The 25427-nt window shown below is 43.0% G+C and overlaps 1 protein-coding gene across 3 annotated transcripts in view; it reads right to left on the bottom strand.

Annotated features, from left to right (window-relative positions):
* Prpf3 (pre-mRNA processing factor 3) overlaps positions 1 to 20301 on the bottom strand; it is a 30287-nt gene extending 9986 nt beyond the window's left edge. The window contains exons 1-9 of one of the 3 annotated variants that reach the window (XR_001197355.3): positions 20173 to 20301; positions 16983 to 17180; positions 14808 to 14938; positions 12195 to 12341; positions 10215 to 10298; positions 9820 to 10040; positions 8149 to 8455; positions 7256 to 7422; positions 3335 to 3414 (exon numbers count right to left, since the gene is read on the bottom strand). Coding sequence is in view for 2 of the 3 variants with exons in the window: in XM_005084261.4 (XP_005084318.1) it covers positions 3335 to 3414; positions 7256 to 7422; positions 8149 to 8455; positions 9820 to 10040; positions 10215 to 10298; positions 12195 to 12341; positions 14808 to 14938; positions 16983 to 17127 (1282 nt within the window). In the remaining variant the exon portion in view is untranslated. Of the gene's footprint in view, positions 1 to 3334; positions 3415 to 7255; positions 7423 to 8148; positions 8456 to 9819; positions 10041 to 10214; positions 10299 to 12194; positions 12342 to 12980; positions 13077 to 14807; positions 14942 to 16982; positions 17181 to 20172 lie in introns of those variants that run through there. The other 2 variants (XM_005084261.4, XM_013123829.3) reach the window with 2 other exon arrangements.
* Positions 20302 to 25427: the final 5126 nt, after the last annotated feature.

Genomic DNA, 25427 nt, shown 5'->3' with positions numbered 1-25427 from the left:
AAATTGCTGCAAAGACAGACATTCGCTAACTGTGCTTGGCTTATTACTAAGTGGTGAGAGGGATAATTTCGTTATGTTTTATTAAATATAAGTATTAATATCTGAAAAAACAATGTTCTAGGTTGTTTTTCCTTAAACGGTTGAATACTTTCACCAAATGCAATGTGTAAACAATAGCCCTGGTAAGGATTTGGAGAGATAAAAGTTTCTAGAATTTCACTCAAGTCCTACTTTCTGAACTTTGCTGTTTCCATGGAATACAATTTAAAAACCATTAACCTACATGTTTTGTCTTGAAAATGAAGCTATACAAACCATTATACAAACAACATCTCAATTTTAGTACTAGGAAATGGGAGGGGGGGTAGGATCCTGTAGAAGGAGCTGGCTAAAGAGATGGTTTAATGGTTAAGAGTACTTACTGCTCTTCCAGAGGACCCAAGTTCAATTCCCAGCACCCATATTATGCAGCTCACAAATGCCTGTAAACTCCAGGTCCCCCTCCCCCCCTTTGTGTGTGTGTCTATATATATTGGCATACATACCCACACACCACTCCCACAAACCACCTACACCTAAATAAAAATAAATTTTCTTAAAAAAAAATGCAGCTGAGTGGTGATGGTTCATGCCTTTAATCCCCGCACTTAGGAGGCAGAGCCAGGAGGATCTCAGTGAGTTCAAGTCCAGCCTGGTTTGCAAAGCAAGTTCTAGGACAGCCAAGACTGTCACACAGAGAAACCCTATCTCTAAAAAACAAATCAAAATCTCACATTCCTCTGATATATACTTATGACAGTTAAGCAGAATCTGATAAACCTGAGTCACTGATTTTAACTTGTATTATAGGTTGAATGTCCCTAATCTAAACACCTAAAATCTTTAATATACACCAAAATCCATGTTTTTTTGGGTAGGGTTTCATGCATCCCAGGCTGACCTGAAATTCAGCATGTATCTGAGGATGACCTTGAACTTCTACTATTCCAGTCTCTCTACTCTCTGAGTGTTGGAATTATAGTGTATGGCACCACACTTCCTTTATGCAGAGGTGGGGATCCAATCTAGGGGTTAAAGCATGCAAGGTAAGCACTCCATCAACTGAGTTATTTTCCCAGTTTCAGAAATTCAGGAAGCGTCACAAATTCAATTTTTGTATGTGTATGGTGTGCAGACACACATGTATATCCATATGTGTATGCCTGTGTGGATGTACAGAGGTCAACTGGAATCTTTGATTGTTCTCTAATTTATATACTAAAAACGCTGGTGGTCATCGCTACCTACTTGGGGAACTGCAAACAGGCCACCATGCCTGCTGGGCACTTATGCAGACACTAAGGATCTAAACTCTAGTCTTCATACTTGTGCAGCAAACGCTTTACCTGATGAGCCACTCCCTTGCCCTTGAAATTAAAAACTTTTGACTATTACTAATATATTTTAAGCTTCCACATTAGAAATGTTCAAATGCTATGCAAATCTCAAAATAAGAAAAACTAGCATCTGAAACACTTTTGTGTCAAGCATTTGGACAAAGGATATCTGACCTTTATATATTTTTGTGAACTTACTGGAACTATTACCAAGTGAATTTGCCACTATGGTATATCTCAATTCATCCTGAGGGAAAGCATTAAAATCCTTTAGGATCTACATAACTCTCTTTTCAGTTTTTCATTTGTTTGAGACAGGGTCTTTCTTTGCACCCCAGGTTTGCCTCAAACTTGGAAGTGATTATCTACATCAGCCTCCTCAGTGCTAGGATTATAAGAGCATGTGCCATTATGGCCCGCTAGTAAGCACATAACTTTTGTTTTGTTTTTCGAAACAGGATTTCTCTATATATCCCTGGCTGTCCTGGAACTCACTCTGCCTCCCATGTGCTGGCATTAAGGCATGCACTACCACTGCCAGACCTCAGTAAGCACATCCTTTTATAAAGATGGCTTATCAGCTGTTCTATGAGAAAATTCTCAATGCGCTAAGTGACTTCCTGAAGACATTCAACTACAAAAAACTGCCACAACCACAACCTCTGCTGTCTCTATCTTAAACTATACACATTACTCAAGTTTAAAAACAAAACAAAACCCCCAAAACTGCCTCTTTTGAGATAGGGTATCCCATGCTTACATTGAATCACAAGTCTCCACAGTGGTGGGTTTATAGACATGTACTAACACACCAAGTTAAATCATCTTTTGAGTCAACTGCTACCAGACTTTTACTGTTAAAAAAGACTGAGTATGCCGGGTGTTGGTGGCGCACGCCTTTAATCCCAGCACTCGGGAGGCAGAGGCAGGCGGATCTCTGTAAGTTCGAGACCAGCCTGGACTACCAAGGGACAGCCTCCAAAGCCACAGAGAAACCCTGTCTCGAAAAAAAACCAAAAGACCGAATAAAGACAAAGATCACACATGGGCGCCAGCAACACATGACTCACAAGTTGTACACTGACTCCCACATGAGTGTTATGCACTTGTGTGTCTGCATGCACACACATGTGGTGGTCACTGCTAGGAAAACTGTCCAAAGAAATTGCAGATGATTTGTGGAAGTGAGTGAATTAGCATGTATTTCCCACTTTTCAGTTTTTTATGCTATAGACCTTTGTGTCTCCAACAGACTCTTCACACCCTTATCCCCACCCAGGCACAGGAACAAACGAGTTGGCTTATATTTAATAACAAATGGCATAATGGGTATCTGAAGAATTAGATTTTAATGCTAACAATGCTAAAGGAAGCCAGGATATGAAAACAACCAAAACAGACAGCAAGGGAAGAGTAAGGGGCCTGGTGGTACACACACCTTTGCTCTCAGCACTCGGGGCCAGAGGCAGGAGGATCTCTACAAGTACCAGGCCAGCACAGTCTCCACAGTGAGCTCCAGGCCAGCAATGCTACAAAGTGAGACCTTTCTTTAAAATAAATAAACTAACCAAACAGCAGAATAAATAAATAGTAAAAGCAAACACAAATGAAATCAGATGGGCAGTTTTCAGTAGTGGTGGAATCAGCATGACAAAAGTCCCACTTTTGATATCCACCATCGAGACCAATTGCAGATGAGGCCTTGATTTGGTAATTGATACTCAATGTTGTCCAGTACCATCAGCTAGCTATACTATTTAACTTAATTAAAATTTATAATATAAGGCTCTCAGTTTCACTAGTGCAATTCAGTTTTCAAGTGCACAACAGTCACATGTGGAAAGACCAGCTAATAGGTTGGAAAGCACAGGCAGAGAACTTTTCCATTCTGTGTAAAGTTCTATGGCTAATGCTGCTCTAGAATCATGATCTATAATATTGGATAATACAAACATTACCTGGAGGGTTAAGCTGGGCTGGATGTTCAACAAGATTTGTGATTCCAAAATAGTCTTCTCTCTTGGGATTTTCCTCTGTACTAAAATTGGAGGAAGAAGAGAATACAAGACATGTGGGTAGAGATGATATCAAAAGTAGCCTAGAAACACAATGAAAAAAATATCTGTTCTCTATGGGCTCAAGTCTATTTATTACTCACTACCTATCCCAGGTACGTAGGTTATACATTATTTTCAAACTGAGAAAAAGAGTTTCAAAAGTGTTGGACATGTAGCCAGGTGTTGGTGGCACACGCCTTTAACCCCAGCACTCGGGAGGCAGAGGCGGGGGATTTCTTTTGAGTCCGAGGCCAGCCTGGTCTACAGAGCGAGTCCAGGACAGCCTCCAAAACAATACAGAGGAACCCTGTCTCTAATACCAAAAAAAACAAAAAAAGTTGGACATGTTCTCTATACTAGCCATTCCTAATCTCAGTATCAACCCTAATATCCCTGGTAGGCAGCATATTTACTTTTTCTGATTTTTTTTAAAGATTTATTTATTATGAATACAACATCCTGCCTCTATGTATGTCTACAAGCCAGGAGAGGGCACCAGATCTCATTACAGATGGTTGTGAGCCACCATGAGGTTGCTGGGAATTGAACTCAGGACCTCTGGAAGAGCAGTCAGTGCTCTTAACCTCTGAGCCATCTCTCCAGCCCCCTTCTGATTTTTTTTTAAATGCACATTGGTATTTTGCCTGCATGTATGTGTATGGGTGCCAGATCCCTCATACAGATCCCTAGAAATGGAGTTACAAACAATTGTGAGCTGTCATGCAGGTGCTGAGACTTGAATCTGGGTTTTCTGGAAGAACAGCCAGTACTGTTACAGAGCCACCTCTCTAGTCCCAAGCATATCTTATTAGTAACAATGAGTCACTAAGAAGCACACTGACTAATAAATAGTTTTTTTTTTAACTCAGCTCCTAAAGTCATGTATCAGTATGACGAACAGATACAAAGTTCTTCAAAAAAGTTTTTGTCTATGTACATGTTCATGTGTGTGTGTGTGTGTGTGTGTGTGTGTGTGTGTGTGTGTGTGTGTGTGTGTGTGTGTGTACACCAGGTGAGGCCAGAGGTTAAGTGCCCTTTCAATGTTCTCCACCTTATTTTTTGAGACAATTCCACTCTCACTGAAACCAGACCTTGCTTGTTTGGTTACACTGGCTAGCCAGTAAGTTAGAAGGATCATCCTGTCCCTGCCCTCCTTAGAGCTGGGATGACAGGAATGAACCATTATACCATGCCTGGCACACACCAGTGCTGATATCACACCGGCTATCTTGGAACTTCCTCTGAAGACCAGGCTGACCTCAAACTCACAGATACCCACCTGTCTCTGCCTCCCAAGTGCTGTGATCAAACTGTGTGTCACATACTGCCTGGCTTTTATTTAATGTTCTACATGCATTTATATATGTGTACCATTATATGTGTTGGTACCTATAGGTCAGAGGAGAGAGTCAGATATCCTAGAGCTGAAATTGCAGGTGTTTATAAGCCATCCTGTAGATGAAGGAAACGTTCTCTGGAAGAGCAACAAGTGGTCTTTTTTTTTTTTTGGTTTTTTGAGACAAGCTTTCTCTGTGGCTTTGGAGGTTGTCCTGTTACTTGCTCTTGTAGACCAGGCTGGCCTCGAACTCACAGAGATCCGCCTGCCTCTGCCTCCCAAGTGCTGGGATTAAAGGCGTGCGCCACCAACGCCCGGCGCTCTTTTTTTTTTGAGACAGGGTTTCTCTGTATTGTTTTGGAGGCTGTCCAGGAACTCACTCGGTAGACCAGGCCACAGAGATCCACCTGCCTCTGCCTCCAGAGTGTTGGGATTAAAGGCTGTGCCACCAACGCCTGGCCAACAAGTGCTCATAATTTCTGGAGTGCCACACCTGCCTTTTCAACTATTGGAATCTGGTTCTAGTGCCTGAACAGCAAGTAGTATTTTACCAACTGAGCAAGCTCCTCAGTCTATGCTGATAAAGCTTTAGTATCATTTCACCCATCCATTAAGAACTCTTGCCTTACAGGAATGAATAGCTGTGACAGAGCACTTAAATCATGTAAGGTTCCAATTAAATTACCAATACTTAAAAACACGACAGCAGTGGCAGCACATACCTTTAATTCTAGTACCAGGAGACGGGCAGGTGTATGTCTTTGAGTTCTAGGCCAGCCATGGCTGGCTACATAGTGAGACCCTGTATATCCCCCACGCCCACTCCCACCGCATGGTGGTAGAAATGGAGCCAGTGTACTCCTTTAATCCCAGCATTCGGGAGGCAGAGCCAATCAAATCTCTGTGAGTTCAAGGCCAACCTGACCTACAAAGTGAGTTCAAAGACATCCAGAACTGTTACACAGAGAAACCTCTTCTCAAAAAACCAAACTAGCCGGGTGTTGGTGGCGCACGCCTTTAATCCCAGCACTTGGGTGGCAGAGGCAGGCGGATTTCTGTGAGTTCGAGGCCAGCCTGGTCTACAGAGCGAGTTCCAGGACAGCCTCCAAAACAATACAGAGAAACCCTGTCTCGAAAAACCAAAACCAAACTAATCAAAAAACCAAACCCCAAAACAAACAAAAAGGATGAAAAGAAATCAGTTATAAAATAAAGCAATAGGACTACTGGAGAGATGGCTCAGTGGTTATGAGCATTTCTGCTTTTCCAGAGGTCCTGGGTTCCGTTCCTAGCACCCACATAATGACTTGTAAACAGCTGTAAGTCCACCTGACACTTTTCTGGCCTCCACTAGGCAAACATGTGGTGTACATACATACATCTGCAAGGTATTCAGGCAAAACATGTCTGCATATACAATTTTAAAATAAGTTGATTATGGAGACACATACCTGAAACCCCAACACTCCTACCAGACGGGAACTAGAGGAAGAATATGTGCAACAGTGGAAGTAACAGGAGAGACCCTCTTCAACAACGGGGAGGAAACCCCGATCCAAAAGCAGTGCTCTGACTCTGCACACAGCAGTGGCACACCTGCACGCAGGCACACACACATTCACACAAACACACATTTAAAGAAAAACAAAGCCAGGGCTGGAGAGATGGCTCAGCGGTTAAGAGCACTGACTGTTCTTCCAGAGGTCCTGAGTTCAATTCTCGGCTACCACATGGTAGCTCACAACCACCTTGAATGAGATCTAGTACCCTCTGCTGGCCTGTAGGCAGAAGGCTGTATTCACAATAAATAAATAAATAAAAAAACAAAACAACAACAACAACAAAAAAAGCCAAATGATCCTTTCTTTTTTTGTTTTTTTCTATTCTTTTCTTTTTTGTTAAGTCTGGGGATTAAACCCAAGAGTCTTTTATACACTATGGAAGCATTCAACCAATGAACTAGGTCCCCAGCCCTACAAATCGATCTTTACAAACATGTAACATATATAGAATATATACTAAGAAAAAAATGTAAAACTCTAAAAGGTATCAAAAGAAAACAGGTCCTGAGTTCATCTCTCAGCTCTGCAAAATAAAGTAGATACATGTTCTAAAGACTCATTAGCATTAAAAAAAAAAAAAAACCACAAAGGCCGGGCGTTGGTGGCACATGCCTTTATTCCCAGCACTCTAGAGGCAGACGGATCTGTGTGAGTTAGAGACCAAGCCTGGTCTACCGAGCGAGTTCCAGGACAGCAAACCCTGTCTTGAAAAAAACAAAAAAACCCAAACCAAACCAAACCAAACCAAACCAAAAGACTCACGATTGTATTATTTGTCTCTGATTCCGAAACACTAACCTCAAAAGCAAAACTAACCCAAGAAAGTTTGAGAATGTATGTATGTACAGTTATCTATTTCCTTTGGATTTAAAGTGTTATTTTATGCATCTGTACCATCTTTGTAGTAGGAATTAACAAACTCACAGGTCAAAGCCATTGGGTATGATGTAAGAGTCCCACCACTCAATTTCAGGGATATCGCCTTCCTTTAGCTCCTTCTTAGGAGCAATGAGGGCAAGCCTAGTCGAAGTGTGAATGCCTGTTTTTCTAGCAGCCTGTGAAATTTCTGCTTGCAGTTTCTCTAATTGAGCCTAAAAACAAGGTAAAACAAAACAAGAAGGTAAGTTGGAGAAATGGAAAGTCATAGATTACAAATTTAAAAACACTCCTTTATGTTAAAATCTTTATAACTAATGAAATGAATTAATAACTTATGAAAGATGAGAAAGGAATTCTACTTTATTTTTTATTTTTTGAGCCAATAGTTCTCTGTGTTAACAGCCCTGGCTATCCTAGACCTCAATTTGCAGACCAGGCTGGCCTTGAACTCACAGAGATCAGCCTGCCTCTGCTTCCCAAGTGCTGGGATTAAAGGCATGTGCCACCACCACCCAGCAATTCTGCTTTATTTTATTTCTTTACTCAGTTTATCTACACACTCACTCTACCTCTCTCCCTTTACTCTATAGTTTGCAGCAGATATAAATTAGTGAAATTGTATGAAAACCTTACTCTGAGAAAAAAAAAGGTCAATTTAACTGACTATACAGTCAATTCAACTTTCCCAAGTACATGGATTTTCTGCAGTAAATGTTAACACCAGGCTTTTACCAGAAATCAAGATAATGGTTTTGAATTGTTTTCCTCAACTGTCAATCTATGGGAAAAATTTCTACACAAGCAGAAGTAGTCGGGAAAAGAAATATGCTAACATCAAATATTGTAGGAATATAGCACTTAAATCAATTACCCATTGTTTTAAGTTATATTAATTCCCAAAAATATGAAAGCTGACAGTGTCTTAACTTCTAAATTACCTTTGTCCGTAATCGTTGAGCAATCTTTTCAAATTTGCCCTTGTCATGGAATTTAAAAGTACGTCTTTGGCGCTGAGAAGGGGCAATTGAAACTCGGGGATCAAAAAAGGTATTGGATTCCATGTCTTCTGATGGCTTCTCTTTTAGCTGCTGCTTGAACTGTTCCCTCTTTACAGCTCGAATGTTTGCCTTTAGGGTGGGCATCCGATGTGTAAGCTCGATCTCCTTGCCAGTCGCATCAACAGTGCGACCTTGCTCGTCTAGGATCAGTGGTGTAGGCTTAGTTTGATCTTTTAACTCTACTTTCCTGAAAACAGAGTCCACAAAGAAATAAATCCTACATGTAACATTAAAGCAAGCAAAACCCACAGGAAACAAAAGAAACTACTTTAACCAAGACAACTGTGTAAAGTACTTTTAGGGAAGACAACCCCATCAGCGCTTAGTAAAATCTGGGTTTACATCAAGGTGGGGGCTGGAGAGATGTCTCAGAAGTTTAGAGCACTTGCTGCTCTAGCAGTGGAGTTGGGTTTTGTTTTCCAGCATCCTCTTGGGGCTCACAACCACCTATAACTTGAGTTCCAGGGACTCCAATGCCCTCTTCTGACCTCTGAGGACACCAGGTTCCTGGGTTCTAACAGCACCGAGAGTAAAAGTTCACAAAAAAATATATCAAACTGAGTATCTGGATACAGGGCATAATCAAATGAAATTAATTCTAAAATAATGCTGAGAAAAATTTGTTACCTATCTTATTTTATTCCTAATTATTTTCTCAAATTTATTTTCAGGTTCTCTGGAACTAGACTTACAGATGCTGTTAAAGCCCACCTCTGGGTGCTGGGAACTAAACCGTGGCCCTCTACAACAGCCGCTGCAAGTGCTCTTTATTAAGCCACCTTTCTGCCTGCCCCACTCTTGATATTTTATGTACAATGGTGCTTTTTCCACATGTTATATGTCTGTATGAGAGGGTCAGAGGACCCTTGGAGCTAGAATTACAGACAGTTGTGCCATTGGGTACTGGCAATTGAACCTGTGACCTATGGAAGAGCAGCCAGTGCTTTTAACCACTGAGTCATCTCTGCAGCCCCACCCCACCTTTTTGGTGATAGCGGTGATACCGTAGATTAAGAACCCAGGGACTCCCTGTGTGCTAGCCAAATACACCTCTAACAGCTGCTCCTAAATTCTTGAGTCAGTCTTAAACTGAGACAGGGTCTTGCTATGTAGTTCTGGTTAGCCTAGAACTTATTATGTAGACTAGGCTAGAATTCATATTTACCTCATTCTTCTTGCCTCTTCTTCCTGAGTAAAAGAACAGCAGGTATGTGCCACTACATCTCACCCAAGTCTAACACATGGTCTCACGAAATATTGTTTAATGGCTCAAGCTCTTGTGTGTAAGTCCAGATACCTGATTCTATTGTGACCTCCAACATTAGCTAAAAAATATTATTTTAGTCTACCAATTATAAACAGACAACAAAACATTCAACAAAGCCAAAAATAAATGTAATTGGTATTTAGATCATATATTAAAAACATGAAATGATAAGAAATTACTTAATGTTCTTTGGGGGAAAACTCAGTAGCATTCAATTAAATTTCCTTTAATTTACTACTCCTAAAACTTCAGAAGTGATAAGGGATTCTGAGAAAGATACTCACGGTGGAGCTATGCCCATGGCATGGAGATTAGCCAGGCCCACCATGTTGGCATTGCCAATAAGCCCTGGCTTCAAAGCCAACTGGGCTTGGATTCGGGCTTGTAGTTCAGCTGCTTTCCTTGCCTTCTCAATGGCATCATTCATAAAAGTAGCAGCCTGGGAGGGCTGAATGGTGTTGCCAATTGGAAGTCGCTCTGGTTGGGAAGAAGAAGGCGTCTTTGGCTATAAAATAGAGATTAAAAGAAATCCAAGGGTTTGAGATAGATACGCATACAAATATATACACACCATGAAAGACTATGGTAGGTAATTGCGGCACTTTCTGGATTCTCATGTGAATGAATGACAACAAGTTTTGTCCTAAACGTTCTTTTCAGAATAATCTGAATACAATACCTGAGGTGTAGGGGGGCTAATGAAACTCAGTTGCTTCTTCCTTTCCTCAATCTGTCGCGTTGCTGCTTCCATCATCTGTTTGATCTGTTCTCCAGAGGGAAAAATTGGAAAAGATCAATTTCTCCCATAAATGTTCCCAATGAAAAAGCACTCAGTTCTAGAGACCTAAAAGTTTGTGAATGTCTACACGCACACGTGCACACACACACCCTGCACCTTAGACTAGAAAATTTAGTGAAGAGTCAGGCAGTGGTGGCGCACACCTTTAATCCCAGTTCACAGGAGGCAGAGGCAGGCAGGTATCAGTGATTTTTGAGGCCAGTCTGGTCTACCAAGTGAGTTCCAGAACAGTCAGAACTGTTACACAGAGGAACCATGTCTTGGGGGAAAAAAGAAAATTTAGTGAAGATAAGCTGCACTTCTAAAGGTCCTGATTTCAACTCTCAGCAACCACATGGTGGCTCACAACCATCTATAATGAGATTTGGTGCCCTCTTCTGACCTGCAGGCATACATGCAATACTGTATAATAATAAATCTTAAAAAAAAAAAAAATTAAGCACTAGAATTTTTCAATGTGTTTCCCCCCCCAAGGCTGGTGATTGAAACTCAGGTAGTGAGTTTAGAACTGTGCCACTTCCTGCCTATATTACATTGGATATGGTATCACTATCTTAACCTCCCAAGAATCTGAAAGGGGAAAGAAGTACACACACACTTCCTACCAAATTACTACATTGGAAGGGGGGCAGGGTTGGAGAGATGCTTAAGAGCTAAAACACCAACTGCTCTTGCAGAGGACCTGAGTTCAGCTCCCAGCACCCACTCGGTGGCTCATCTCTTAACTAGTTCTAGTGGATCTGACACTTCTAATTTCCACAGGCTTCTGCATGCACATGGTGTACATATACATACTTATGCACAAAGACGTAAAATAAAGTATGTCTTTTTTTTTTTTTTTTTTTTTGGTTTTTCGAGACAGGGTTTCTCTGTGGCTTTGGAGGCTGTCCTGGAACTCACTTTGTAGACCAGGCTGGCCTCGAACTCACAGAGATCCGCCTGCCTCTGCCTCCCGAGTGCTGGGATTAAAGGCGTGTGCCACCAACGCCCGGCAGTATGTCTTATTTTTAAAAACTATGTTTACCAGCCAGGCATGTTGTTATCTCAGCACTTGGGAGGCAGTGGCAGGCAGATCTCTTTGAGTATGAGGCTAGTCTGTTCTACATATAGTAAATTGCAGGCCAGCCAGGGCTAAATGGTAAGCCTTGTCTCAAAAAATAACCATGTTATCAGCTCCTCAATTCCTACTGTAGATAACCATGGGGAATGGTGCCAGCCTCTTTAGAGGTGTTTCTATAAACACCTTGTTGTGTTCTGGCCGGGTGGTGGTGGTGCATACCTTTAATCCCAGCACTCAGGAGGCAGAGGCAGGCGGATCTCTGTAAGTTCCAGGCCAGGCTGGACCGACAGCCTCCAAAACAATACAGAGAAACCCTGTCTCGTAAAACCAAACAAACAAATAAACAAACAAAAAACAACTTGTTGTGTTCTAATGAAGTTCAGAAAGAAGCTCTAAGGATATAGTCAAGTCTAGTGCTATCATTTAATTTAAATATAATTTCACCAATCCTTAGCTGGAGTATTTCTTTTCTTAAAATATTAATTAATTAGTTAATTATGTATACAATATTCTGTCTGCATATATCCCTGCAGGCCAGAAGAGGGCACCAGATCTCATTACAGATGGTTGTGAGCCATCATGTGGTTGCTGGAAATTGAACTCAGGACCTCTGGAAGAGCAGTCAGTGCTCTTAACCTCTGAGCCATCTCTCCAGCCCCTAACTGGACTATTTCTGATCAAACCAAGGACTGCTAGAATATAAATCAGGAAATAAAACTTCTCCAAATGATTGACACTGATTCAAATCAAGATCACAGTGAACATGAACCCGTGTGTGCCTTTTGCTTCTTTGAACTCACCTGGAGCTTTGTCAGCATGCCAGGGCTTTCTGATGGAGGTCCAGGGATCACCTCTGGCTCCTCTTCTACTTCCTCAAAACGGGGTATTCGCCGCTTCTTTACCCCTGATGATTCCTTTGAGATTTCAGAGTCATCACCAAACACCTCCTAAGGGAACCCAAAACGAAAGAAGAATTGTATCCCTCCCTAGGGGAAAAAGGGAAGAACCATCCCGACCCTACAAGCATCCTGTGTTTTCCCAGGGGACTATGACACAATCTTTCACATAGCTTTGAAAGGGTCTTCTAGACTCTCCACCAAGTGGACCATTTCACCCAACTTCACCAATCTCCTACCCCATTCAAGCAAATTTCACCCCCATGTTCTTATAAATGTTCCCATCTCAAGATCTCTGCCAATGCTACTGCCTACATTGACGTGCTCTTCCTCCAAATACTTTCCCATAAAGCCTGTCTAAAACTCACCTCCTCCAAGAAGTTTTCCTCATTATCTCATCCCACTCTGATCAAACTGTTCTTCCACATTCTCTTAAGCACTTACAGCTTGGTTCATATTAGATTACAATATATTGCTGACACTGTTTGCCAAGTGTTAGGTAATACTTTCTCCCAATTAAAATCTAAGTTCTTCCAGAAAAGAGGCTTTTTCTTTTTTAGTATTCCCCAATAACATTTTCTTCTTATCATACAATGGGAACTCAAATATGCTGACTATTTGCAAAATGAATTGAATAGGACCAAGAGTGGCCAACTGGAAGGGACAATGGGAAAAAGCAAATGTACACACCGGTGGTAGGCTTTGGGTGACATCCCCTCTTCACTAGGAGGGCTCGTGTTTTGCAAGGACATATCCTCAGCCAGGGGCGAGCGCTTCCTGGAACTCCTACAGTTCAAGAAAAAGGACTCTCCCATAATATATTGTGTGGAGTGGGGACTTGAATGGACCAAAAATGGGACCCATATCCCATGCTATCTAGATATCTCCCTCAAGAAACCATTTCTACTATCCCACCCAATGTGGTCAATTCATTCAGAGCGTGAGCTTGGCACTTACAGTGGCATATACTATGGTAACATAATCTTCACCGTGGTGATCTGTACAGTATGTAGACTAATCATACCTCTTAAGATTAACACAAATCTGAAATTCTATAAGCAGTTCTAACATTATACAAAACTGCTACTCGGGTTTTGTAATCATTGACTGATTTATTGCAACTCCTCACTTTTAAATTGCAGACTGATTTCAGGTAAGGACTATGTCTGATTTTTCTGATCACCCCATAACGCTGTAAAAACCAAAGGAATTTCTGTATTTCTTGGTCCTATGACGTGGCCACAGGCCCCAGGCAGTCACTGCTTATCTTTTTGTGTCTCAGGATCACCAACTGATATCCAAGGTATCTAAAGCACTTTAGAGTGAGTATGATGGTACGTGTTTAGAATCTTAGCACTCAGGAGGCTGTGCCAGAACCTGAATTTGAGGTCAGCCTGGGCTTGATGGCAAGATCTTGTCTCAAAAATCCAAAACAAGGTCTGGAGAGGTAATTCAGATGTTAAGAGTGAGTACTGCTCTTCCAAGGACTAGTGTGGTTCCTAGCACGTATGTAATGGCTCACAACTACATGTAACTCAAGCCCCAAGGGATTTGACACCCTCTTCTGACCTTTATGGGTATGCGTGCATACACATACATAAATAAAAATTTAAAATGAATCTTTAAAAAAATCCATAAGCAAGAGAAAACATATTAAAGACAAAGACAAACTGATCATGGTGGTACCTGCAACCCTAGCACTCAAGAGCATCACAGTCCAAGACAGGCAGACTATCTCAGAACAAACCATCCAAAACCCATGAGAGACAAAAGGAAGTCAACAGGGAAATGGGCTACATTGGGAAACTGAGATAAGAGATCAGCTGCTTGACACTGCTCATATGTAAAAAGGCCACGACTACACAGTAACCACAGAATAACCACTTAGCAGAAAAGGGAATGTTTCTAACTCTTTCACACATCCCACTCATGAAGCCAGTGATGACATACAACAAATGTGGACTATATGGCAGCTAGTTTCAGGCATCATATCTACAAGTATATTAAATAGAAATCTCTATTAATAAACAAGACTAAGGTCCACAGTCAGGCAGCAGTGGAGACATGATGAAGCAACTTACGAGACTTGAAGTAGACCAAGATTCTTAGACCAATCAATTTTCAGGTTAAAGAGGGAATGGTGTAAGTAAAATGATGTATAAAAAAAGAAAGGACGAAGCTATCAATTACTTCTTTGGACTATTTCAAATGAACCTTTCTCATAATCGAAAGATGGAGATAATATAAATCTTACCCTTCTACTCTAATGTCTGAGGCTCCCCCAGTGAATACTGGGTGTTCTACTTTGTTGTTGTTTTTAACTCTATTTGTTGCAGTACTAGGATCGAGCCCAGAACCTCATGCATGCTGGGCGAGCTCTAGCACTCTATTACTGAGTTTAACCCCAGCCCTAACACTAGGTGTCCTAATAGTAGATGTCCAAGTGTAAGCAGGTAAGCTCAGCACACTTATTATTCCAAACACTCCTGAGCTTATTAAATAGTGATCGTAACCTACCTTTAATTCTCTTTTTCTGCTTCTGTCACTGCTAGACTTGGAATGTCTAGAGCTTCGACCTTCCTCCACAGCCTCAAACAGCTTATCCACAAATCGGAGAGTAGAATCATCAAGAAAAGGTTTCAGGTGATCTGACAGGAAAAAAGAGGCCATAGATTGAAAAGGTAAAAGTATATAGCTCAATACCAAACATGTAATAAGTAACAGACTAGAATAGGAGGGAAAAGGTTTTACTCTTCATTTTTTTAAAGATAATTTTGTGTTTTGAATGCACATGTCACTACATGCTGCATGCCCAAGGAGGACAGTAGACAGCACTGAAGATGGCACTGGATCCCTTGGAACTGGGTTAGACAGCTGTTAGCTAACATGCAGGTGCTGGGAATTGAACCTCGGTCTGCCACAAGAGCAGTCAGTGTTCTTAACTGTTGAGCCATCTCTCCAGCTCAGGGAAAAAAAAAACATTTCAAGAACTTCTTTGTAGGGGACTAGAGAAATGGTTAAGAACACATACTGCTATTGCAGAGGGCCCAAGTTTGGCATCCAGAATCCACGATGAGCTGCTGACAACTGCCTATGACCTCAGGGGAATCTAATCCCTCTGAGGGCACCTTCCCTCACACACACATAAATCTGTCTTCCTCACATAACCCCCCCAGTTCAAAACTGTAGTGGCTCAAGAGATGTCTTATTAAGAGCACTGGCTGCTTTTCCAGAGACCTTAGTTTGATTCCTAGTACCCACACAGAGGCTCAAAACTGTCTGTTGTAACTCCAGTCTTAAGAGATTGGACTCTCTTTAGCTACTTGCACACTTCTGAGGTATATACATATGTAAATGAAGCACTCATACACATAGAAAATAAAATTAAAAAATAGCTTCAGACACAATAACATATGTCTTTAATTCTAGTACTCAGGAGACAGAGCCAATTAGAGCTAAATAGTGAAATCCTGTCTTCATAACTAAGTAAATAGTTTTCTTTTCTGAATTCCCAATTTCTGACATACTTAATGACCCTGCTATTTGAGGTAAAAGGTTCTAATTTTTTTGGAGGACAAAGTAGTAGAGGCAGAGAAATTTGCTTAAATTAAAATTCAAAGCTAAGATGAGGGCTGGGAAAGCAACTCTGTGGAAGAGTACTTTGTGTGACAGGCACAAAGGCTTGGGTCCCTAGCACCCTAAAAAATAAATATCACATCACTTAAATTTTTCCTACACAAGAAATCATAGAAGACTACCAGCAAACCTACCTCCCTGTACCTTTTCTTATTAGACTTCCACACTCTAAGGCATCGATCGGGTCAGGCTATTTGACTGCACAGTGTTTCCTAAGCAAACTTGACTTAGGTGACTTGGGATGGTGGCCAAAGACTGATTTATTAACATGCCACAAATAATAAAGAGAGAGAGAAAGATTGGTTATTTAAGCTCTTCCCATTATGACAGAGGGAAAGTAAGGAGAGAGGGTATGGCTCAGTTGGTACAGTGCTTGTCTAGGTTCTGGTTTCCTCCATCTCCAGGATTGCACAAGTCAAGTGTGGTACATGCTTATAATCCCAGGATTCCGGAAGTAAAGCAGTGGTTCTCAACCTTCCTAATGCTTCAACCCTTCAAAACAGTTCCTCATGTTGCAGTGACCCTAACCATAAAATCATTTTGTTGCTACTTCATAAGTGTAATTTTGCTACTGTTATGAATTATAATGTGCAGGATATCTGATACATGACCCCTGTGGGGTGGAGACCCACAGGTTGAGAACCACTGATGTAGAGGAAAAAGACTCATAAGCCTTAGGCCATCCTCAGCTACATATTGATTTGGAAGCCAGGCTGGGCACCACTAAACCCTGCCTTAAAATGAAATAAATAAATAAATGAGTAATGAGGGTAGTGCACACCTTTAACCCCAGTACTCAGGAGGCAGAGGCGGGTGGATCTCTATAAGTTCATGTCCAGCCTAGTGTACATAGCAAGTTCCAAGCCAGACAAAGATACAGGAGATATTATCCCAAGAAAACAAAACAAAAAGGGGGGTAGAATGGGAAGTAGGAAGAGGTTCACTAGCCTGACATTTTCTTTTGATTTGCTCATAATAGAGACAATCTGGGGACATTCAAATCAATGTATGGAATGAATTTACACCTTATGTCAGAAGAATCAGAAAGGTACATACCTGCCGCCTTCTTCTTATCCATGCCCTTCCCCACACAGTTCAATGCTGCTGTGACCACCGTGGGCTCTGAGAAACCCAGCACTCTCTTCACTGTCTTCTCTATCCATGGTTTCAGCTCATCCAGCTCCCGCTTAGACAGAGCCATTTGGGGGGGGGGGGGAAGGAGAATGACAGCTCAAACGGGAAGAAACGCTACACCTAAAAATAAGCCAAGCAAGAGTCAGAGAAAAGTCAGGATAATCATTAGAATAAGGTGTGCTTTCCCCATCCCTATTTTCGATCCCTAGTCACGTCCCTCCACTTCATATGAAGGGAAATACTTTCCCCAAAAGCCAAGCTGCAAAGCAGAAGGAAGCTATCCCATTAGCTGTTTTGGTTCCCCCAACCCAGACAGGGTTTCTGTGTAACAGCCCTGACTGTCCTAGAACTAACTTTGTAGGCCAAGCTGGCCTCCAACTCAGAGATCCACCCTCTTCTGCCTCCAAAGAGCTGGGATTAAAGGTGTGGGCCACCACCACTCAGCAACTTTTTTGGTTTATGAGCTAGGGTTTCACTATGTAGTTCATGCAGAATTTAATAACTGGCAATCCTCCCGCCTCTACTTGCCCACCAAGCCCCACTCATTTGATGTTTTAACTCTAATTCAGTATCAGTCATCAATGCTATCTGAAGAATAAACAAACTAGGAATAACCTAGTCTGAGGAATGAACTCAAACTTCTGACCCTGTCATACAGGGTGAGAACATTAAAGAGTCAATCTAGAAAGGCACAATTCCAGCACAAAGCAACAAACAAACAAACAAACAAACAAACAAAACAGTCAATCTAGAAGTCAGCTTTACTATTGCTTCTCCTCGGGAAGGCATGCTCTAAATCAGCTCTGACCTGGGACACAAAAGAGGGCTTATCCAAGTCAGTCTCTTGTGTCAAAATCTCATAATCCTTAAGAATTATGTCACAAGCCGGGCGTTGGTGGCGCACGCCTTTAATCCCAGCACTCGGGAGGCAGAGGCAGGCGGATCTCTGTGAGTTCGAGGCCAGCCTGGTCTACAAAGCGAGTTCCAGGACAGCCTCCAAAGCCACAGAGAAACCCTGTCTCGAAAAACCAAAAAAAAAAAAAAGAATGCTGTCACAAACCGGGCAGTGGTGGCGCACGCCTTTAGCCCCAGCACTCGGGAGACAGACAGGCGGATCTCTGTGAGTTTGAGACCAGCCTGGTCTAGGTTCAGGACAGCCTCAAAGCCACAGAGAAACTCTGTCTCAAAAAACAAACAAACAAACAAAAAAAGAATTCTGTCACAGTTCTCTGTAGTTTTATTTATGGTGGTGAGCACTCTATACACCAGTAATTCAATATCATACTCTATAGGACTTATCTGATGACTTAATGAGAATAAACCCCTAAAGCCCAGAAAAGGCTATTTATCTTTTCAAGTCTCTCACTTTTACTCTTTTATTAGCTCCAAACTCGCCACACAAACATCTATTGCTTAATGCAAGTTGGTATAAAACAGCAACACGCCGGGCAGTGGTGGCGCACGCCTTTAATCCCAGCACTCGGGAGGCAGAGGCAGGCGGATCTCTGTGAGTTCGAGGCCAGCCTGGTCTACAAAGTGAGTTCCAGGACAGCATCCAAAGCCACAGAGAAACCCTGTCTCGAAAAACCAAACCAAACCAAAACAAACAAACAAACAAAAAACCCAAAACAAAACGCAACACTACTCATGCTTACCTTTGGGTAAAATGTAATTGTTTTGTTTTGTTTTTGAGACAGGGTTTCTCTGTATTGTTTGGAGGTTGTCCTGGAACTAGCTCTGTAGACCAGGCTGGCCTTGAACTCAGAGATCCGACTGCCTCTGTCTCTCCAGTGCTGGGATTAAAGGCCCAGCAAAATGTAAATCTTAACTCTCAAACATTCTCACAATCATAGAGAAAACTTCACTTCTGATTGTCTTCCAAATACCTGTACAGCAATCAACAAACCACACTGACCTCAACTTCCCAGCTGACCTCCCCTAAGCATATGGTATGATCTGAGAATTACTCTTTCAAGATGTCTTAAACATCTAGATCATACAAAACTGTAAATCCCAGCAAAAGGGAGGTAAAGACAGGAGAATCAGGAGTTTGGGTCTAGCCTTGGCTACAGAGTTCGAAGTTACCCTTGGCTACATGAGACTTTGTCGTAAAACAGAAAGATGCAGTCTAATTAGCTACTACATTCTTAACAGATCAATTCCTCATAAGATCTGTCACCATGTAGTATTAACTTTTATATATCCAAATGAAGCTGGAAGGCTGTGTCTCAGGGACAAGTTTTATTAATAACCCTGTGATAGCATTTTTGGACCACAAGCACTAACAAGATGGAGAAAAAGTTCACTCAACAGACAGTATAAATACTAAGCACCACCTTTATTGGCCCTTAGGCAAATAAGTTAATTCCCCAGAGCCTCAGCTTACTATCTTCTTAGGAAATGGGAACATTTGACATAGCACTCCATCCAATACATATTTAAGGGCACAGACAACAGTGATCAAAATAGTCGAGAACCCTCATGTTAATGGGGCTTACAACCCACTACAATTGAATCAATCGGCTAAAGCATGAGCAATTTCAAAATCCAAAGTAATAGGTGAAGCATATTAGCAGATTGGATGCGAGCTCAAGCATTATACTAACAAATGAATGTCTTCAAATTCGATTCTTCGTAAATGTGCAGACGAGCAGTCAATGGATAAAAAAGTTTCAGTTACCAGAGTTGCCACTAACCAAATGTTCAACCATAGCAGCGAGGAGGCGGTAGCGTCGGTGGGGGGTTTGGAGGAAGGCAGGACTGTCTTATGAATGAGCAGGTAGCAGAATCCCAGCTTCCGAAGGACCCTTACACTACTTAGCTACAAGCCCTGGTACCCCAATGCTCCCACCTTTACTGTCTTCCCAATGGCCCCCGCCCCACCGAGTCCGACCGAAGCCCTCACCTCAGAGCAGGTCTGCCCACCCTGCTCCTTCCCGCCCCCGCCCTTTTCCTCCAGCAAGCCCATTCTGACTCGTTCCCCCGAAGAACCGGGCGCTCCTCTCAGCCTGCTTCCCGCCGAGCATTCCCGCCCGGTCCTCCCCTCGGCCTGAGCCATGTCCAGCCGCTCAGCCCAAAGGCTATCTTCTCGGGGCGCGGGGCCACTACTCACCTCACAAACTTCAGCCCCTGAGACGGAGCCCGAACGTTACACCGGAACCGGAAACCTTCCAGTGGCCCTGCCGCCCGCCGTCGCTACCGCCACTGCCGCCGCCACGCTGCGGGGCCCACAGCACGTGACCAGAGAAGGCGGGACTGCGGCTGCGCAGCCGCGGTATTCTGGGCCGGCGGGGAAGCGCATGCGCAACGGGGTGCTAAAGATTAACCGGCTGACTGCCGGCGGAGCGATTCCTACATTAGCCCAGTCATTACTGCTGGAGCAGAAATCGGTTGGCAGCTGTCTCCCTCGTTAAGAGTTAGTGCGCAGCCGGGCGGTGGTGGCGCACGCCGTTAATCCCCCACCACACGCCTTTAATACCAGCACTCGGGAGGCAGAGGCAGGCGGATCTCGGTGAGTTCGAAACCAGCCTGGTCTACAAGAGCTAGTGCCAGGACAGCCTCCAAAGCCACAGAGAAACCCTGTCTCGAAAAACCAAAAAAAAAAAAAAAAAAAAAGAGTTAGTGCGCTAAAATTACTACTAGAACTAAAGGCGGGAGCCGGGCGGTGTCGGCACACGGCTTTAATCCCAGCACTCGGGAGGCAGAGGCAGGCGGATCTCTGTGAGTTCGAGGCCAGCCTGGTCTACAGAGCGAGTTCCAGGACAGGCTCCAAAACAATACAGAGAAACCCTGTCTCGAAAAACAACAAACAAAACTAAAGGCGGGGACTTCCACATTCGTGCTCAAAATGTCCTTTCTTTCTTTTTTTCATTCAAGACAGGGTTTCTCTGTGGCTTTTTTGGAGGCTGTCCTTTCTTGTAAAAAAAATAAAAGTTATAATCACTAGCCATAGCCACCCCTCAACTTTTTCTCCCTAATCTAACAGCGATGCCAGAGACCACTCAACAAAAAGAACACATACTCAGAGCTATCCCCTGGCTTTCTGTTCACCAGTGAAACACCAACAAGACCTGCCTCACTTCCTCCCCATGCGCAGCAAAAAACTTCATTTTTATGCTTATGAATATCCAGTTTCCCCACACTTAGTATTCTGATTGCTTACTCAGGCTCAGAATCTGGACCACTTCCTGGCTTGTCCCTTTCTGCCTCGCATTGCTCTCTACTCAGAAATCTACACAATCTGCACTCTGCTCTCCGCGTTTCTGCTCATATTGGCCCAGAGAAACCTTTCTGGATACCCTATTTAATTTTGATACTTGATACTCTTGACTGCTATTTTCCTTTTCTTACTGTACGTATAGTATAATCTACCATATTCATACAAGTTTTCTTAGGCGTAGGGCTTGTTCTCTGGTTCCTTTGTTCACTGATATATCTTAAATACTTAACACTCACACAATTACTTAAATGCTTGTCTACCGTGGCATGCTGACCCCCCCCACACACACCATGCAATTAAAAAAAAACTTTTTAAAGAAAGGAAATTTCTCTGGGAAAGGTGGGGGAGTGGACATCGGTTAGATAAGGAACATCAGGTCGGTAATCGAGATTATTTCGGTATGCTACAGCAGGTCTTACTGCCTTACAATATACAATTTCCCAAAACTATTGTTTTGATACAGGGTCTCATGTCACCTAGGCTGGTTTCAAACTCAATGTGCAGTGAAAGATGACCTTGAACTCCTGATGTTCCCACCTTCGATTTTTATTTATTACTGGTTTTTTTGTTTGAGACAGGGTTTCTCTGTATAGCCCTGGCTGTCCTGGAACTCACTATGTAGACCAGGCTGACCTCAAATCAGAGATCTGCCTGCGTCTGCCTCCTGAGTACGGGCATTAAAGGTGTGTGCCACCACCAGGCTATCTTCATTTTAAAGACTGAGATTACAGGCCTGAGTCACCAAACGCAGCTCTCACAATGAGTGCTGCTTCACTCATCCATTTCCTCCCTATGCCAGTGCCCCAGCTAGTATGTTTTAATCTATTATTTAATGCTCCTGATACCTTTTGAAGAGGGGATTCCTGTTTTCCCCTTCTGTTTGAGGTCTGTTTTCTTCAGATTGTCTTTGAATTCCTGGGCTCAAGTGACCCTTATTCTGCAGTTTGAATAGTTAGGACTAAATGTGTGTGCCACTGTGCCTGACTCCTTTAGTCATTTTTTTCTGAACTTTCTTGACAGGGTTTCTTTGTGTAACAGTCCTGGCTGCCCTAGAACTCACTCTGAAGACCAGGCTGGTCTCTGACTCACAGAGGTTCGCCTGTCTCTCCCTTCCAAGTGCTGAGATTAAAGGTGTGCACTACCACTGCCTGGTCAGAAAACTTTTTTTTAAGTCTGAATGTTTGCCTGCAAGCCAGAAGAGGGCACAGATCCACCATGTAGTTGCTGGGAATTGAACTCAGGACCTCTGGAAGTGAAGTCAGTGCTCTTTACCTCTGAGCCATCTCTCCAGCTACCAGCCAGAAAGCTTATACGGAGGAATCACAGCCAGTAACTGAGAGACTAATACTTATTCTAAATCCATCTGATTAAATGCTGAAAATAAAACTAGTTCCTCTAAAAGCATTTCCCATAGAAAATTGAATCTAGATTGCTAAAAAGCACTAAAAAATGTCAGGGCATGTTGGCTCAGGCTTTTAATTCCAGCACTTGAGAGGCAGACACAGGCAGATCTCTGTGAGCTGAAAATCACACAGTGAGACCCTGTCTCAAAAAAAAAAAAGTACTGAAATAAATTTAGAATAAATTGGAATTCCTGGAAATAATTCCAATAGAAAAACTCGGAATATATTAACCAGAACACATTTCGAGGGGGAAATCCATTTTATTTTTGAGAAACTTCCAGCACTAAAGTGCCTTTTTGTCAGATTCTTGTGAAAGTAGCCCAAACCAGGTGTTTGTCTAGAGACTACACACTTCAGACGGTCTCCTCAAGTTCTGAGTACTTGAGTTACGGCAGCACAGACTTCTGCAGCTGTGTCCACATGCAGTGGATAACATGCACAGGTGTGGGCCGGGCGTTGGTGGCGCACACCTTTAATCCCAGCACTCGGGAGGCAGAGGCAGGCGGATCTCTGTGAGTTCGAGGCCAGCCTGGTCTACAAAGTGAGTTCCAGGACAGCCTCCAAAGCTACAGAGAAACCCTGTCTCGAAAAACCAAAAGAAAAAGAAAAAAAACCATGCACAGGTGTTGTGCTGGATAGGAATGGGAGCAGTTTGTGGAAGTAACCCACGATCAGCGTTCCCAAATGAAGTTGCTGTTAAAACGGCTGCCCTCCACAGACTGTTTGCGGATATGCTGGTCCTAGGTGTTGTACGTGTGAAACTGAGTGAGCTGAGCAACATGCCCATGCTACCCCACCTCGTCACTCAAAAGGCAGGCTTTATTCTGTTCTGTCCCTCGCAGGGAAAGTTGGTTTTTGTACTTACCAAAAGATCAAACCTGTCTTCTAGCTGGGCAAGTGCCCCATGCCTGAACTGAGGGCTGGGATCTACTAACAGGAGGCTGATGTGGGAATTTCTTTGTTTTTGGCAATGAATTCTTGGATGTGACACCATGAACAAAGCAAACTGTACTCCACAGCGATGGAAAAGCTCTGGGCATTTGGCTGGGCATGGTAGCAGATGCCAGCCATCCCTGTTCTTGGGAGGCTGAGACAGGAGGACGTTCCAAGCCAGCCAAGGCCATTTCACAACAAACAAACATCGGAGGAAACAATCGACAGAATAAGAAGATAACCCAGAGTGGGTGGCAACATCTGTGCATCAGGTGTCTGACGAAACAAACTCCAAACTGGTGGCCAAAAAATAATTTGAGAGGTGGCTGAGGACTTGAATGCTTCTTCAATGGTGAAAAGGCTCAGGAAAGGGCTCAGCAGCGTCAGGGTCAAGGGACAACCCTGGACCGTCAGCTGGAGAGGATAAGGTAGCTAGACTGTATGTCTGAGGCCAGCTTGGGCTACCTAGAAACCCTAACTCAAAAATAAATACCAGTGAAGGCTAGGACTCTGGAAAGCTAATGTGTTACTCCACGAGGGGGCAATGTTTACACACTAACCTTAAATTCTCTCTTTTAAAGCCATGCAGAGAAGGTATCCTGGGAGAATACTGGCTAACCTTCCTGCCTCTTCTACAGGTGCTGGTGTCAACTCCTGAACCACTGGAGGTGCTCCAGTCAGGAGAGCAAAAATGGGAAGCTGATGGCAGCAGAGAAACAAGAGCAGGCTCTCTTAGTGGGTCAGAGCACTTCCTGTGGGAAATTCCAACTAGAGGTTGAGTGCATACAGGACAGCTCTAGCAGGAATTGTAACTGTCTACAGAATTAACAGGTTACGGGACTTGACTTTCCAATTCAGACCTAGAGTAGAGTCCTACAGGCTCTGCACGGTTCTGATGCTGACACTGTACTGCTCATTCCAAGCACCTATACTTTTTTTCTTACTGTTCATTTACTGCTTTGTTATGTTTTTTGAGAAAAGGTTTCTCTGTGTAACAAACCTAGATGTCCTAGAACTTGCTTTGTAGACCAGGCTGGTCTTGAACTCACAGAGATCCCCTGCCTCTGCCTCCCGAGTGCTGGGATTAAAGGCGTGCACCACCATGCCCAGCTACATTTACTGCTTTATCACCCACCTAGTGCATTTTCCCTCTGCGCTTCCTCCCTTAGCTCCTTCAGAAAAACTCAAGGACAGAAACAGGAGTTAGCTTTGTCAGGTTTGTTCTTGGGATTCTTTTGGACAAGGATTTCAGCATTAGTTTAGTTATAGAATTTAGTAGGAATGCATACATACTTCTACTCAGAGGGTAGAGGTAACTTAGTAGAGTCTCATCTGCATTTCTAGTGAGACTTGTTTGGGGCTCATAAAAATTGAGTAGGAAACACAGTCTATTTTTTATAGTTGGAGCTTTTCCTGGCCTCCCCTAGACTCTGACAAGGAACTTTAAAATTCTAAAAGCACAGCAATGTAGCCGGGAAGTGATGGAGCACTCAGGAGGCAGAGGCAGGTGGATCTGCAAGTATGAGGCCAGCCTGGTCTACAGAGTGAGATTCTGTGTCAAAAAACAACAAAAAACCCAAACAAAAATAAAACAGAAACCAAACAAGATACAGCAACTTAACCAAATATTAAGTACGTTCACTTACTTAATTTGATGGCTTACATGTATGTCTGGTCCCTGTGGGGGTCAGAAAAAGAATTCCCTTGGACCTGGAGTTACAGTTGTGAGCCACCAGGTGGGTACCAGGCATTGAACCCAGGGCCTCTGAAAGAGCAGCCAGTACTCTTAAAAAGCTGAGACCTCACTCCAGC

Source organism: Mesocricetus auratus, unplaced genomic scaffold, assembly GCF_017639785.1.
Source record: "Mesocricetus auratus isolate SY011 unplaced genomic scaffold, BCM_Maur_2.0 Super-Scaffold_100009, whole genome shotgun sequence".
Classification (NCBI taxonomy): Eukaryota; Metazoa; Chordata; class Mammalia; order Rodentia; family Cricetidae; genus Mesocricetus; species Mesocricetus auratus.
The sequence above is the reverse complement of the archived record's forward strand: the minus strand, read 5'-3'. Positions and strand labels throughout refer to the sequence as shown.